The sequence below is a fragment of the Mustela nigripes genome, chromosome 17 (genome assembly GCF_022355385.1).
Source record: "Mustela nigripes isolate SB6536 chromosome 17, MUSNIG.SB6536, whole genome shotgun sequence".
NCBI lineage: Eukaryota > Metazoa > Chordata > Mammalia > Carnivora > Mustelidae > Mustela > Mustela nigripes.
The window spans coordinates 7,506,469-7,522,826 of record NC_081573.1 but is presented as its reverse complement, the minus strand read 5'-3'; the positions used below and the strand labels follow the sequence as shown (position 1 = coordinate 7,522,826).

At 49.5% G+C, this 16,358-nt stretch overlaps 1 protein-coding gene across 1 annotated transcript; it reads left to right on the top strand.

Moving 5' to 3' along the window:
• Positions 1-10,683: 10,683 nt before the first annotated feature.
• PNMA8A (PNMA family member 8A) lies at positions 10,684-14,439 on the top strand. Its single transcript, XM_059382231.1, has 2 exons — positions 10,684-10,947; positions 11,096-14,439. Exon 2 carries the CDS (start codon positions 11,183-11,185, stop codon positions 12,674-12,676), a length of 1,494 nt encoding a protein of 497 aa, XP_059238214.1. The 5' UTR covers positions 10,684-10,947; positions 11,096-11,182; the 3' UTR covers positions 12,677-14,439.
• The last annotated feature ends 1,919 nt before the right edge of the window (positions 14,440-16,358 follow it).

The window sequence follows — 16,358 nt, the reverse complement described above, 5'->3', positions numbered from 1 at the left end:
AGATCAGTCGGTAGCTGATGAATCTGGCAGAGGCTGTCACACGCTATTGGCCGCGTGGTCCATGGTAAGAAATACATTTTACTGTGACCTAGGACCACGCCCCCCCCTGCTATGTACACATAATAAAACTTCCTAAAACAGATGACCATGTGAGATGAATTTAGATTTTGTCTTCTGTTGTTTCCATAGGGAAAACTTGAAATATACCAACAAGACACATGGGGTCTGGTGTAGGAAAGAACATTAGGGTCCAAAGCCAATGGCCAAGAAAGAATTCTAGAGACCTCTTTGGTGCAAAAAGGTAGCTTTGTTAAAGCACGGGGACAGGACCCGGGGACAGGAAGAGCTGTACAGGGGACATGAGGAGTGGCCCATGATAGACTTTCAAGTTAGGAGGGGGTTTGGGTTAGCGGAGGTCTCTAAGGAATTTTGGAAACAAGGTTTCCAGGACCTTGAGGGGGCTAGCTGTTGTTGAGAAAAGGTCATTTATTGCCATGTAATAAAACCTTAGTCATGAAACCTTTCAGATGTATATCGGTGGGCTGTATACTTGGGGGAGTTAGAGGTAAAGGAAGTTTCCAAAGGAATTTTTATACATTAAAATAGACTTACTGAATGGGGGGAGGGTCAGGCTAGGATTGCCTTTTGCCCTTAGCAAAGTATTAATATCAAGGCAGTTGAGTCCCTAGAGGAATGTCACTCTGCTGTTTCAAGGACTTGTCAATGGGCTGTAGGTAGTAAGGGCATTTAACAATTTTTCTTCTGCCTTTGTTTCCCAAAGCAGGGTCTTTGCTGGGGAATGACTCTTCGCCCAGCCCACCTTTCCAGGTGGTCTGATCTTCTGGGGTCTCTGGAGTTCTTTATGCTTCTGTAAATTGTAAATAACAAAGCGATGCAAATGGTCCTTGCTGGCAGACATGCAGGCGAATTTTGTCTGCGGGAGGTTCCCTTGATGTCCCTCTTCCCCTGGGGGAAAAGCCAATTTTCTCAACATCCTCAGGAAATTCCCCAATGCATGCCTACCTCTCTGGTGGCCCTTGGGATTTATCCTTTGACCTGGTTGTACTATCTTACGGAGTTATTGTAACTAAAATGCTTGACATGCGTCCATTTGATAGTTGTGTGAGAGTCATGATTTCACCTTTTAAAAAATGTGACAACAGGGTCCTGGGATCGAGTCCCGCATCGGGCTCCCTGCTCAGCGGGGAGACTGCTTCACTCTCTCCCTCTGCTGCTCCCCCTGCCTGCGCTCGCTCTCTCTCTCTCTCTCTCTCTCTCAAACAAATAAATTTGAAATCTTTTTTTAAAAAGGTGGCAACAAATTTCTCCACGCAGCATGGATTTATGGGAGATTTTTATTTCCCTCTCTCCAGGATTTGCTCAACTCTTCATAAAAGGTATATGTTGTTGTTGTTGTTGTTTGGTATTCAATAATCAGATAAAAGTATTTATTCATACCTGCTTCCCTCTGCACCCCCACCCCAAATCAGGAAAAGGCAAAACTAAATGCTTACGAAAAACATTTGTGTCAGGCACCTGGGTGGCTCAGTCATTAAGCCTCTGCTTGCCACTCAGGTCATGATCTCAGGGTCCTGGGATCGAGCTTCACATTGGTCTCTCTGCTCACATTGGTCTCCCTCTCCCTCTGCCTGCCTCTCTGCCTACTTGGGATCTCTGTCTGTCAAATAAATAAATAAATAAATAAATAAATAAATAAATCTAAAAAAAAAAATTTGTGTCCTTTTTTTCCCCATCTTGCATAATATAAAAAGAGAGAAACTGACACATTCTGGCACATGCCAGGCCCCATAGTTTGTCTGCATTGTCTCCAAAATCCCCAATGTCCCACTTTCTGGACAGAGAAACGAGGCTCAGAGACAGGGTGATGTGCTCAAAGCACATAGGTCACAGAGCCCAGACACGACCCTGAGCCTGACCCAAATTGTCTTAACCGTCACCTCCATTCTCCATCTGGCTTGCATCATGTCTTTGGAGAATTTATGGCAAATCCATCCAATAAAATTATCCGCATTAGCCCTTTCTCTGGGTCTGGCCTGTGCTGCGTATACAGAGGTGACCAGTGACAGCCCTGGCCCTGCCCTCCCAGGATTCACAATTCAGTGAGAGAGACACACCCATCTGAAGACCAGGATGGCCCAGAGTGGGCAGAGGTAAACCAAAGGAGCCTAAAGGGGGCACTGAACCTAGCTTTGGGGGTCAAGGAGGGCTTCCTGGAGGAGGAGGTGAATAAGTTGAGATTTGAAGGACAAGGAGGTATGTTCCAGGTCAAGAGTGACCAATGCTTTGCAGAGAGAAGCCCGGGGAGCTAAGAGAGTCTGCAAAAACTTACAGTAAATATAAAACCCCAGGCCAAACCATGAAAGTACATTCTAGAGCTTCTCCAGAACTACTCTAAGGTAATCACATATTTCAGGCCTGGCCCTAAGGCTTGGGCTCAGATAGGTGGGTGGTGGAACAGAGGAGCATCTGTGCGGAGAGCAGCCGTCAGTCTGTACCAGGCCCAGGCCTGCTCAGGGATCTCCGTCCTTACCTTCTCCCCTGCGCCTGCCAGAGCCAATGTCAAGAAGCCTAGCTTTATATGCTCTTTGCTTGGGGCCCAAGTCCCCAGTTAGGGGCACAGGGAGCCAGATAGATGCAGGTCCAAATCCTGGTTCCCTATACAAACTGGACTGTAGTCTCTGGGCCTCGGTATCCTCACCTGCAGGATGGGTTCATAATCTCTATTCAATGTGCCTACAGTAAGGGTTAAATACAGACCAGATCACACTTCTGCCCTGATTACCAAAGTGTCTCCCGTATTCCTCTGAGTTAAAGTCAAGTCCTCCCATTGCCCAACAAAACCCTGATCTCTTCTTCCTTCTCTGGCCACCTCTCCCACCCTTTCCCCTTCCCTCATTCTGCACCAGCCACACCGGTCTCCTCACTGCTTCGCAAACCACTCACAAGCTCTGACCTCAGGGCCTTTGCAAAGGCCATTTCCCCCACCTGGAAAGCCTTTATTGTACCTATCGCTAAAGCTCATTCTCTCCCTTCACTCAGGTCTCCATTTAAAAGTCACCTCCTCAGAGAAGACTTCTGTGACTGCTCTCTTGAAAATACAGTTTCTCATCTGTCTCTGCCACCTTAGTTTATTTCATGGTACCCCTAACCCCCACCAGAATGTTCCATTTATTTGTTTACTGTCCTCCACTAAAGCCTGTGGATTTTTTTTTTAAAGATTTTATTTATTTATTTGAGAGAGAGAGACAGTGAGAGAGAGCATGAGCGAGGAGAAGGTCAGAGGGAGGAGCAGACTCCCCATGGAGCTGGGAGCCTGATGTGGGATTTGATCCTGCGATTCTGGGATCATGACCTGAGCCGAAGGCAGTCGTCCAACCAACTGAGCCACCCAGGCATCCCAAGCCTGTGGATTTTGTTTCACTCCCTGCTGTACCCATGGCATTAGAACCATGCTTTATTTTTATTTTTTTTAAGATTTTATTTATTTATTTGACAGAGAGAAATCACAAGTAGATGGAGAGGCAGGCAGAGAGAGAGAGAGAGAGAGAGAGAGAGGGAAGCAGGCTCCCTGCTGAGCAGAGAGCCCGATGCAGGACTCGATCCCAGGACCCTGAGATCATGACCTGAGCGGAAGGCAGTGGCTCAACCCACTGAGCCACCCAGGCGCCCCTAGAACCATGCTTTAAAAATAAAAGCAGCCATTTTATATTACACTCTATGAATATATTAATATGCTCATGATGGCGGTGGTGATAAATTATCAGAGCGCAGCCCCACCCCGGAGTTCACCCCCTGACTCAGGGCCTCCCTGTCTCCAGCTCCCCGCACACCCAGGAGCCGGGCCAACATGGGTTTTCCTAGAAGATGGCTGTCATCGCCTCTTCCCATCTGGTGATTTTTTCAGCTGGACTGTTAGGGAGAGGGAATTCAAGAAATCTGCTGGGAAAGTTTGCCAGGCTAGAAAATGAATGTTTACAGTAAGGTCAGAGGCAAGCAGAAACGCATGTGTGCTGAAGGGACAGTGAGGGAACATAAAGCAGGCTACGTTAGCGGCGACTACTGCCCACTCCGCGTGCCTGGGGGAGCCAGGCTTTGGGAGAGATCAGATTGGACATTATCCCGGGAATGGCCCCCCTCAGGACTCAGGGCCATCTGGAATGACTGGCCTCACTCCCTGGCACCGGGAAAACCCTCCTCCTGAGGCAGAGGGAGGGCGGGAGTTTCTCCCGTGGAGTTTACTACTTACCTACACGAGTGAATAAGCGTTTCTTTGTTCTAGCTTTTTCCCAGCGCTGCAGACAAAGGCAAATTTCTCTCTCTTTCCTCTGCTGCTTTATAATTTTTTATTCTTTCTTTATTTTTAAAATTTTTTTAAATATTTTAATTTATTTTATTTTTTTTACTTTCAGCCTAACAGTATTCATTATTTTTGCACCACACCCAGTGCTCCATGCAATCCGTGCCCTCTATAATACCCACCACCTGCTACCCCAACCTCCCACCCCCTCTTTATTTTTTTAAATGTTTTATTTATTTATTTGAGAGAGAGGAGAAGGAGTGGGGAAAGACAGAGGGAGAAGGGGAAGCAGACTCCCAGCTGAGCAGGGAGCCTGACTGGGACTTGACCAGAGGACCCTGAGATCATGACCCCAGCCAAAGGCAGATGCTTAACTGACTGAGCCACCCACATGCCCCCAAAGAATAATTTAATGTCTCTCTGTGGCAAACACTTTCTAGGTTCTGAGAGTATAATACTGAGCAAGACAGAGAAAGTGCCTACCTTGAGGTGCTAACGTTGCCATGAGGAATACAATTTTAGGGAAATCACTATCTTTAAACCACTCTGGGGGCTGTTTGTTATGCAGCAAATGCTAACTGATACACTAATGAACCAATGGAATGTGATAGTGACTTTGGTGAGTGTGTGTGAGAGGAAAACTGGTGGAGTCTGTTAAGACTTCTTAGAGACAGTGACATCTGGACAGTTTGGAACGACAAGAAGGGAACACATGAAAGGGTCAGGAAACAGTGAATGCACACATCCTAAGGTATGGTTCACAGAAGAGCACAGCTGAGAAAGACCGAAGTGGACAGGGAATGCTTCCACACAAGCTGGGGGGCAAGTTGTTGGGGGGGGGTGTTGGGGACTGGCCCCAGGTGTTCATTCTGGTATAATTTATACCTATGTCCATTTAACTAAATATTTAATAATGACAGTTCTCAAATTATGAGAATAATGATTTAAATAGAGAACACAGTATATATTCTTTTGGTTAAATATTTTAATAAGATAAAGAGGCACCTCTTTCTTCTCAATATGACAATATGAATTTTATAATATGAATTTTACCCTTAAAGGTTATGGAAGGGGGTACATGTTATGAGAAAGATTAGGATTAAAACAATAAATCCTGGGGCACGTGGGTGGCTCAGTGAGGTAAGCATCTGTGTTCGGCTCAGGTCATGGTCCTGGAGTGCTGGGATCAGCCTGTGCAGTGCTCTCCCTGCTAAGCGGGGAGTCTGCTTCTCCCCATGTTCCTTCCCCTCCCTCGTGTACTCTCCCTCCCTCTCTCAAATAAATAAATAAAAATAAAAATAAATTTTAAAAAATTAGGTGCACATACACAAAATAAAAACCCAAAGTTGAAACAGAAAGGAAGGGGATTGGTTGGGTGACCCCAGACCGGAAGTGCAGAGAGGAGTGTAAGGGTTGGGGCTGCGGGGTGGGGGGGGGTGGTTAACGGGAGATGTGTTGTCATGGAAACCACAGCACTGACTTCCATCCAGAGGGCTTCAAAAGTATTTTTAGATCTGCTGGTAATCACCGTGGGTCCCTGGCAGGCGAGGGAGCAGGTAGCTAACTCTATGTAACACACACATGCACACACATACACGTACCTTCACCCACCCATACACGTGCACATACACACACAAACACATACATATGTGTCATTGTATGTTTACAAATATATCTATTTATATATTCCTTTTGATATTTAAAAACAAATTAAAATTTTGTGTTTTTTTAATTTTTAAAAGATTTTTTTAATTTATTTGAAAGAGCGTGACAGGGAGCACAAGCAGGCGGCTCCCTGCTAAGCCGGGAGCTAGACCTGGGACTTGATCCCAGAACCCTGGGATCGTATCCTGAGCTGAAGGCAAACGCTTAACAAAGTAAGCCGCCAAGTCACCCCAAATTAAAATCTTTAACCTCAAACATTTATTTATGTATCTTGTATGTGTTTTTGGAACACTTAGCAATCTGCTTCTCTGATGGATCCCTGATGGATACACTGATAGGCATCCATGCAATAAGGGGTTAACTCAGCAGGCCGGGGTTGTCCAAACCCACACATTCCAAGGAAATGACTGGCTCTTTTTTTTTTTTTTTAAAGATTTTATTTATTTATTAGATTCATTTACTTGACAGAGAGAGACACAGTGAGAGAGAGAACACAAGCAGGGGGAGTGGGAGAGGGAGAAGCAGGCTTCCTGCCGAGCAGGGAGCCCGATGCAGGGCTCAATCCCAGGACCCTGGGATCATGACCTGAGCAGCTGCTTAATGACTGAGCCACCCAGGTGCCCCGAAATGACTGGCTCTTGACCCACTCCTAGTTGACCTCTAAACCCTTGGAGAATCCCATACTAACAATGCCATTCATCATGGGGGCCTTGAGCCATGCACTATCACTTTGACCTCTGGAGTCAAAGAGGCAGAGTGAGCTCAGCTACACAGGGGCTCCACACCTATGTGATGGACCCAGAAATAAACATAGTGCACACTGTGGCTCAGGTGAGCTGACCTGTAGGCAATACTGTGTGATGTGCTGTCACCCATTGTTGCTGGAAAAAGTCAACTCTGTTCATATGACTCCACTGGGAGAGACAACTTAAAGCTCATGCCTGGTCTCCCCTAGACTCTACCCTATCTATTCTTTCTCATTTGCTGATTTCACTAGTTCAAGTCATCAGGACATTCCACAGGAAACCACTGTCCCGACTTTTTTTTTTTTTTAAAGATTTTATTTATTTATTTGACAGAGAGAGATCACAAGTAGGCAGAGAGGCAGGCAGAGAGAGAGGAGGAAGCAGGCTCCCTATTGAGCAGAGAGCCCGATGCGGGACTCGATTCCAGGACCCTGAGATCATGACTTGAGCCAAAGGCAGGGGCTTAACCCACTGAGCCACCCAGGCGCCCCACTGTCCCGACTTCTAATAGCCTAGATAGATTATGTCTGTCTCCTGAACTTCATGTAATAAATGGGGTCATACCATACATGCTTTTGTGTCTGGTTTCTTTGGCATAACATCATAGTTGCAAGATTTGTCCACACTGTTGGAGTGTAGTTGTAGCTCATCCTTTCTAACCGAGTAATATTTTATTGTGGGAACACACCACAATTATCCATTCTGTTGGATAGCTTCTAGACCACAGCTCTTATGACTCGTGTTGCAATGAATATACTTCCCATCCAACCCCCACGTCTTTTAGCGAACACATTTCTGTTGGGTATATGCATCTGGGATTGGAGTTCCCAGGTTGTAGAGCTTTCATACATTTTGCTTTAGTAGATACAGCTAAAGAGTTTTCCAAAATTCACATTGTCGCCAGCCATGCACCTGTATGAGAGTTTTGGCTGCTCTTTTCTTCATCAATGCTGGGCGTTTTTGTGCTTTCTCAATTGATCTATTCTCAATCAGCAACTTTACAATAGCTCCCTGTGTTAGCGCTAGATTTCATTACAAGTTGCCAGAATTTTCTAATGAGAATATCCCATTTGGTAGCAATTAAGCTATACCCTCTTGGTGCTTTCTGGGACCCACCAATTCAACCATCCCCGGTTCACTGGAGAGAGCATAAAAGAAAAGTCTGCTCAACAGTGGGAAGGCCCCTCGGGACTCCTGCTGTTACAATACTAAAAAGAGCCGGCTGTGTGTCTGGACCAAATACACATTTTGACAAAATACTGAGTGGCTGGGTATTTGGTCACAGGCAAAGGTGGAATAGAATCGATAGATATTCTTTCGATTTCGATTTTCTATCGAAAGATCAATAGAATAAACTTCAGGGAACATAGGAACAAACCTGAAAAATTATCAAAACCCTTAAATTCGTATCACAACTTTATTTTTTCAAAATGTATTTGCTAGTGTCACTTAGTAGCACAGATGGCTAACAAGACATTTTTGACCAGTGTTGATGATGACATGTCACCAATCTTTGTTGGGGTGCCTGGGTGGCTCAGTGGGTTAAAGCCTCTGCCTTCAGCTCAGGTCATGATCCCAGGGTCCTGGGATTGAACCCCTCATCAGGCTTTCTGTTCATCAGGGAGCCTGCTTCCTCCTCTCTCTCTGCCTGCCTCTCTGCCTACTTGTAGATCTCTCTGTCAAATAAATAAGTAAAATCTTAAAAAAAAAAAAAAAAGATTTCCTTCTTTGATAAAAGTAACTGACTATAGTAGAAAATCTGTTTCCCCTTCCGTTCACAAGATGGAAGATCTGGTTGATGGTGATGATGCTATTTCACTGAAACAATCCCACAGAACTGAAAATCCCATGAAAGTGCATCCTTGTGTCCTGCTTGGAAAAGCTGTTTAGGGGAATCTTTTTTGAGGAGCTGACTTAAGGCTGTTGCTTTCTTTTCTTTTGTAGTAAGGCTTTATTAATCATCATTGATCATCATTGTAGTTCACCTTTGCGGGATCTTCTAATGATCTCTTGCTGCCTAACAGGCAACCCCAAGACTTAGTAGTGTACACACTGTTTTGATACATTCATTGACTCTGTGTGTCAGGAATTCACCAGGGGACAACACTGATGGTTTGTTTCTGCTACATGACGGCTGGTCCTCAACTGGGAAGATGTAAATGATTGGGAGTGAGTCAAATGGTTGGGAGATAGAATCATCTAGAAGCTTCCTTACTCACATGTCTGGTGCCTGGGCCAAGATCATCTGAAGTTTGGGCTCAGTTGGGAATTGTCGATCAGAGAACACGCATGCGGCTTTGCCAGTTGGCTTGAGCTTCCTCACAACATGGCAGCCAGAGGCTAGTTGACCATCTTCTTCCTTGGAGCTCAGGGATCCAAGAATGGCAGTGTCTCGACAAACAAGGAAGAAGTCGCATGGCCCTTTATTACATGAGAAGTCACACAGATTCCCTTTCCTGATGCTCTTGGCCCAATCATTTCCCCTTGACCACACTCTCTGTTGGTTAAAGAATTTACAAGTCTGCTCAGATTCAATAAGAGGGACGTAGATCACCACCTTTCAATAGGAATATCAAAAAAATTACAGCCACATTTTATTTTTTTTTAAGATTTTATTTATTTTTCAGAGAGAGAGAGGAGAGAGCGAGCACAGGCAGACAGAATGGCAGGCAGAGGCAGAGGGAGAAGCAGGCTCCCCACCGAGCAAGGAGCCCGATGTGGGACTCGATCCCAGGACGCTGGGATCATGACCTGAGCCGAAGGCAGCTGCTTAACCAACTGAGCCACCCAGGCGTCCCGACAGCCACATTTTAAAACTACTGTGCGATGATACACATTCATTCTTCAGCTGATTAATAGAATTTCCACAGGTGAGGTACATAAGATTTTTATTTTTTTTTTACATAATATTTTTAAACTCTAGTTACAGCTGGAGTGTTTATTGGAATGATATACTCAGATTTAACAATATGAATGATGTCCTTTTTTTTTTTTTTTTTTTTTTTGTTCATGAAATATCATGGGACCTTGGGCACGCACACCCATGCCTCGAGCTCAAAGGATCGATCCCACCCAAGTTCAGGGATGCCAGCGGAGCCGCATTTGGCTATTTGGTCTTGCAAAGGCCCCAGTTCCAAAATGGAATCCAAATCACAGATTTTGGTTGAATACTTAGGCCACAATTGTACTTTGCTGCATCTTTCATATGTTATGTCCCTGAACCTTCAGAGTGCTGATGAGGAAGGTTTTTATTGGTATTCCTTTTAGGGAAAAGAGGAGGGAGTTTGGAGAGCTCAGTCTCCGAGGCTGCGCAGCCAGTAAGCAGCATTGCCAGGTGTATGGTTGAGTCCTGACAGGAAACAGCACCTCTAACGAGTCATTGAGAAGCGCATCATTAACGATCAACAAAGGTGTTGCCTGCGGGCAGCAAGCTGAGGGAGCCAGCAAGGAGAGTCTAGGCTATACCCAGGCGTGAAGGACATGTGGGGCGGAAGGTGGGAGTTTCTAGAAGCTCCTGGATGTTTCTGAAACTAGGATAACGGTGAGCGAATGAAAGGGTTGTCCGGAGCTGGGGCTTTGTTTGTTAGAGGAACTCGGAGGGGGTGTGGCGACTAAGCGGCTCTTTCCTCTCGCCCTCGGGTTTCTGGTGGTTCCCAGGGGTCCCGTGGGCTGAACCCAGCAGAAAGGCAGAGGTTAGGAGGACTAGTTGGTTGCCATCGTGGAAGTCAGGACACTCCACCCCGGTCCCCGAGGCCCACGTTCAACTGAAGTGTGGAAAGAGTGCGTCTGGAGGGACAATCGACGAACGCGCAGACCCTTTGCTCGAGGAGCTGCTGAACGCCCCCACCCCCACTCTCGCGCTGGGATCTCCAGGCTGGAGCGCGCATCCGGAGCGCTGGCCGGTTGCCATGGCGACCGCGGGAGCGGCAAGGACGCAAGTGCGCAAGCGCGCGCTGCGACGCCGGCCCCGGTTCCGCGCAGCTGCCGGGATCCGGGAGAGACGACGAGTGACCCGCCGGGGCCGGAGCGGGGGCAGACGTCCTCTCCTCGGCGCGTTCCCGGGGAGCAACCGAGCCGGCTCCTGGCGAGCGGCGGCATCCCGGCGGCCTGTCCCCGGCCCGATTACGGGCTGGGCAGTCGGGGGCGGGGCTGCGAGATCCTTGCCGGGAGGCTCTGGGGCAGGGCCGAGCGCAGTTTTTGGCCGGTCGCAGGACACCTGTGAGCACCCGGGGCCTGGTTTGGGGAGGAGGGGCCTGGGAAAGCGCGAGGAGGCCTCTAGGCCCGCAGCGCAGGGGGAGGGCAGCTGAGATCTCTGAGCCTGGCCGTCTTCTGGGGAATCTGACCTCCCTCTCCTGTCACCTTACAGGATTAATATCTGGGGACCGCTGCCTCCTTCGGCCACCTTATAGACTGTCGAGTGCGCGTGGGATTAGAGGCGCTAGGTGTCCGCACCATGGCCATGAACCTTCTGGAGGACTGGTGCCGGGGGATGGAAGTGGACATCCATAGGTCCCTGATGGTCACGGGCATCCCCGAGGACTGTGGTCAAGCGGAAATTGAGGAGACTTTGAATGGGGTCCTCTCCCCGCTGGGCCCATACTTTGTGCTCAATAAGATTTTCCTGCGGGAAGAGAATGCCAAAGCTGCCCTAATTGAGGTGGGAGAGGGTGTGAATCTCAGGGCCATTCCTCGGGAGTTCCCAGGAAGGGGGGGCGTCTGGAGAGTGATTTGTAGAGACCCCACCCAGGATGCTGAGTTTTTAAAAAATCTGAATGAATTCCTGGATTCTGAGGGGCGTACCTGGGAGGATGTGGTCCGCCTGCTCCAGCTTGGCCAGCCCTCACGGCCCCAGAATCGGCCTTCACAGAACTGGGCAGATGCTTTGGGGGTGCTCTTGGGGGCAGTGGTGCAGATCGTCTTCTACATGGATGCTGAGATCCGCAGCCGTGAGGAAGCCGGGGCTGAAGAAGGTGCTGATGACCAGGTAGCTTCAGCCTCAACCTCAGGCGCGCGGAGGAAGGTGAAGAAGGAGCCAGGGTGGGCTGCCGAAATAGGTTCCGCTTTGAAGATGGAAAATCTCGTCAGCTGCAACGACCCAGAAGACGAAGGTGACCCTCCGAAACCTCTGGTTCGTAGGGCTGGAGCTAAAAGTCGCTCCAGGAAGAAGAAGCAGAAAAAAAGACCCAAGCAGGAATCCGTGCTCTGGAGGAAGCCCAGAGGCCGCCGTTTCAACAGCTCGGCCTCCTTGGAGGATCCTGAGGCTGCTGGGGCTGAAAACATGGAGGTCTCCGATTCCATCAGGAGCAAAAGGAAGCTGCGCGTGAAGCAGGAGGAGTCGGCCTTAAAGAAGCCCGTGGCAAAATGTGCCTGGAGGGCTCCCAGCAGCTCATCCCATGACTCGCGGTCAGAAGTTGTGAGCCCTGGGGTTGCTTCACAGTCAGACCAAGGTGGCGGTCGGGAGGGCCCCCCAAAGAAGAAGGCCATGGGCTGGGCCTTGGCAAAGAGCCCTGTCCCTGTGAGAAAGAAGAAGAAGGTGAGCTTGGGCCCTGTTTCGTATGTCCTTGTCGAGTCAGAAGATGCCAAGAAGAAGCCAGCGATGGGGAAGAAAGGGCCGAGCTCAAGACGAGATGGGTTGTTTCAGAAGGCCCCACGAGGCCCCCAGCCGGTGGGGTTGCTGGCCTCCACTTCTCGGGGCCCAAAGGCCAAGCCAGAAGGTTCTCTTCAGGCCTCCAGTGGTCAGAATGGCAACAGAAGTCACTTGGGTTGTGCCGGCGAACGGCTGAGTGGAGAATCCGAGCAGGAGAGACAGGTGGGCGCAGAGGCGCTTAGGGCCGTCGCAGGTCAGGTGGAGCTCGAGGAGGACGCGAGCATGGCGGAGGGGGCGGGTGTCCCACCAGCTGAGGTTTTAGAGGGTGGAAGCCCTGACCTTCCTCCTAGAAGCCCCTGAAGGCCAACCTTGGGGACATCTATGAGCAGGAGGTGGAAGGGCGAACCCCCCACCTCTCCTTTGTTGGTGAGTGTCATTGTGGGGGTCTCAGGTCGTTCTGCCACATCCTCCAACCCAACTCCCTTCATCAGAATCGAATAGTGGGGAGTGAGAACATTTGTCAGGGTCCATGACTTGGAGGGTCAAGTTTTCTGGAAGCCTGGTTGGGGGATAGACATTTTCAAGCACTTAAAAGGTCCAAGGAAGTAAGAAAGAAATTCCAAAGAACACCTCCTTCCCTGGTGAGATCTTCTAATTTATCCACAGAACCCAGAAAGCCTTGATTTGGGGGACAACCTGCGATGAGCTGAAGGAAGACCAAGGACGAAGCATCCAATGGGGAGCAAAGTTTTTCTCCTTATGGAACACACCATGACTTTGACATGTAGGAACCCAGTTTGAGGAGATGGGACTTTCAGAGAAAAACCATCTGCAAGCTCTTCGGTGGGAGAGACAAGGGAGGGAGGTGCACCTCTCTGCTCTTCTCTCTGCCAGCCCTGCTTTTGCCCCTCCCCCTCAACTCACCTTCAGAGGTTGGAGAGTTGCTAAGCAGACTGGGAAAATCCTAGAATATTCACTTTTCCTTACAAAGGCAGGGCCCCCTTGTTCTGCCTCTCATTCTTGCTCCCTGCTTCCGGGAGAGTGAGCCGGTGTCTGCATGCAGGGCCTGGCGTTTTCTCCCATCTTCTGTGTGCTTCGCGGACCAGGAAGTTAAGCAGACATCTTCAAAGCAGACCTGCCTTTCTTGGTGCCTGTGTTCTTCCGCTTCCATCCTCATTAGCCTGCCAGAGGGCAGGAAGGTCCCAGGAGTTAGTTCTGGAGGAAAAGAGTGTGCGCTTAGGCTTTGAAGTGTTTGAGATCTAGGTTCTGTCAATAAAAACAGTACTTGGGTTCCCATTTGGAGTCAGATGCTCTCAGGAAGCCTGTGGGGAGGAGGGGTGATGGGTAGGGAAGGACTCAGGCCCTGTTGGCTTTCCAGCCCTGAGTCCCTCCAGCGCCACCAAACCCTCCACATCTTCGGGGCTGAAGACACGTTTCACATTATAATAAGAAAGGAAAAAAATTCTTTAAAAAGTCAGCTGTTAATTTCTGTTCTCTGAATAGACTAGCATACTGTATCTGTGTGTGTGTGTGTGTGTGTGTGTGTAGGGGAAAGGGGCGGGATACCCAACATAAGTGGTTCTCAAACAGTATCCCAGGAGACCCAAGGCATGCTCAAAGATGTAATCCAAATCTATTTTTCTCACGTCTTAAAAAAAAAAAAAAAAAGCTGGAACTTGAACTCGTCCTAAGGAAAACCTATCAGATAGGAGACAATCAGAATGTTACCTTGTGTTCCTAAGTGAGCCTGATTTTGCGCAGGTCTCCAGTGAGTTGTTTCTGCCATCTGTTTGCATACAGCCGGACTTCTTGTAAGTGTGGCTGATGAGAGCGAGGTTGCGAGTGGGAGAGCCGGCGTCCCGCGCATGCTCTGTAGCGCAGCACTCTGGAAGAAGTCTCCATTTGTAACTCATACGGCCTTGGTACGCTGCGGTGTCCAGCCGTGAGCCAGCCCGTCCGCCCGTTCCCGTGGCGCTCAGTAATCCTCTCTCGTCCCGAAGAGTTTTAGCCCTCCATGAGCCCAGGGGTTCTCTCCTGACTTCAGTTTCTGTGCTCGGGAATGTGCACAGTTGTTAGATGTTGTTAATCATTCCAACTTGAAAATAAACGTCTTGTGACAATTCCAAAAACCTGGGTGAGTCTTCACTGAGGATGCCTGGCTGCGGGGCAGGGAGGAGGGAAGAAATCGGTTTCCACGGCAGCTCTTTGCTCCGCATCCGTGCACGTGGAGGTTTTCCTTGGGTTTGTACAAAAGGCAGGAGCGCCCTGGCCTCTCGAGGTGAGGAGAGCCAGGGACTCCCCAGCACCCGGTTTCAAAACTGGGCCCACTGGATCTTCACTGTGTTAAAAGGTGCCGCCAAGATGGGTAAAGGTAAACGTGTATGTTACAAAGTAAAATGTAGCAAATTAAGTCTGCAGACGCGCTTCTAGGTGAGGTCTTGGATTATTTGAGAAGAGGGCCCCGCCCCAGTGAACAACTAGACTCCCAGCCTGGCGCGAGCTCTTGTCAATCCTGCAAGGATCATCAGTTTTCCGTGACAAAAGATGCCTTTGAGGTGTCCTCTTTGTCCGTGGCCTGCCACCCACGTGAGGGGCTCTCCCCCAGATCTTGGGGTTTCCAGAAGTTTCGGGAACAGGTGACGTGAATTTATCTGAAAATGTTCGTTCGTTTCAAAGAGCAGCTGGAAGAGGAAAACCCTTTCCTCCCCTCCCCTCAGACAGAAGCAGGTTTTTCAGCTACAAATTCAGTTTTTCTCCTGCCCAACACCCTCCCCTGTGAGGTTTTCTGAAAGGTCAATGGAGGTGACCTTTGGAGAGACCAAAAGGGAAGAAGGCATCTGGGGACAGGGGAGGGAATGAGGCGCTCGAGTAGAGGCACTGAGAGGGCTGGGTACTAGGCTTATCGATTGGGTGTTTTTCTCTTCTCCCTCCATGGAAAAGCCGTATCTGGCCAATGTCTTTGAGTACCTCCCGAGATGCAGCACTCCCTCTAGTTCACCCAGGCTGCCAGTAGAATCTGGAAGGCTCATTTGGCCTGAAGTTGGGGGCCACCCAGGGATGGGGACCAGGGAGATGTCGGCAATTCGTCTGTCCGAAAGGAAGCCTCCCAGCCCCTCTCTGGGAGGGGGCCAGCATTCTGCTCAGGGCTGTGCTGGGGGCAAGGCTGGGCCTTTACCATTCCTCTGAGGAAGATGGGAGTGATGCCAAGAGCCTCCGTGTACACCCCTGAGGCCCTGAAGGCCGTGTCCGTGCTCATCCATGAGTTCAGCCAGCCCTGAGGTGTCAGGCATGGGCTCCGTGACAGGCGGGAACCAGTCGAAGATTCCTGCCATCCTGGGACTGGCATTCTGCCGGGAGGTAGACGGGCACACACCGAGCTGCGGATACCGAAGGGATGGTGAATCCAATGCTGAGACACACAGCGGAAAGAGGGTCCAGACGAGGGAGTGCGTATGTGGGAGGGAGCGCTGGCTCTTTCATGTAGTGGTCAGGGAGGGCCTCCTTGAGGAGGTGACATCTAAACACACAGGCAGGAGGAGAGGGAGGGAGACAGGCAGCCGGCTGGTGGCACAGCATCCCAGGCAGAGGGAAGAGTCTGCGTGAAGAATGCCGGGTGCGGCTGAGAGAAGGTGAGGGGGAGGCTGCAGCGCCGCCAGAGCAGGGGGGGACGAGGAGGAAATGAGGAGGTGAGGTCAGGGCTGTTTGGGAGGCTCATAGGCTTCGGAAAGGATGCCCTTCGCCTTCAGTCTGAGTGAGTCGGGAGCCATGGGAGGGTCTGAGCAGAGGGCCGTGATCAGACTTAGGTTTTCACAGGCTGCGGGGTAGGGGTGGAGGGGTGAGGGCGGAGCTGGAAGCCCAGTGAGGAAGGGGGTGACCGCACTAGCAACGGTGACTGGGCCAGGGACCCATGGGGGCTCTAGAAAGAGCTGCCCATTACATGCTGGATCACAACTAGGTGAAGAATAAAGATGTGAGTTTACTGCCTGTTCATACTTTATGTTCAGGGAAAGGCACAAATTCTTCAGTGACCTGTTGGGTGAGT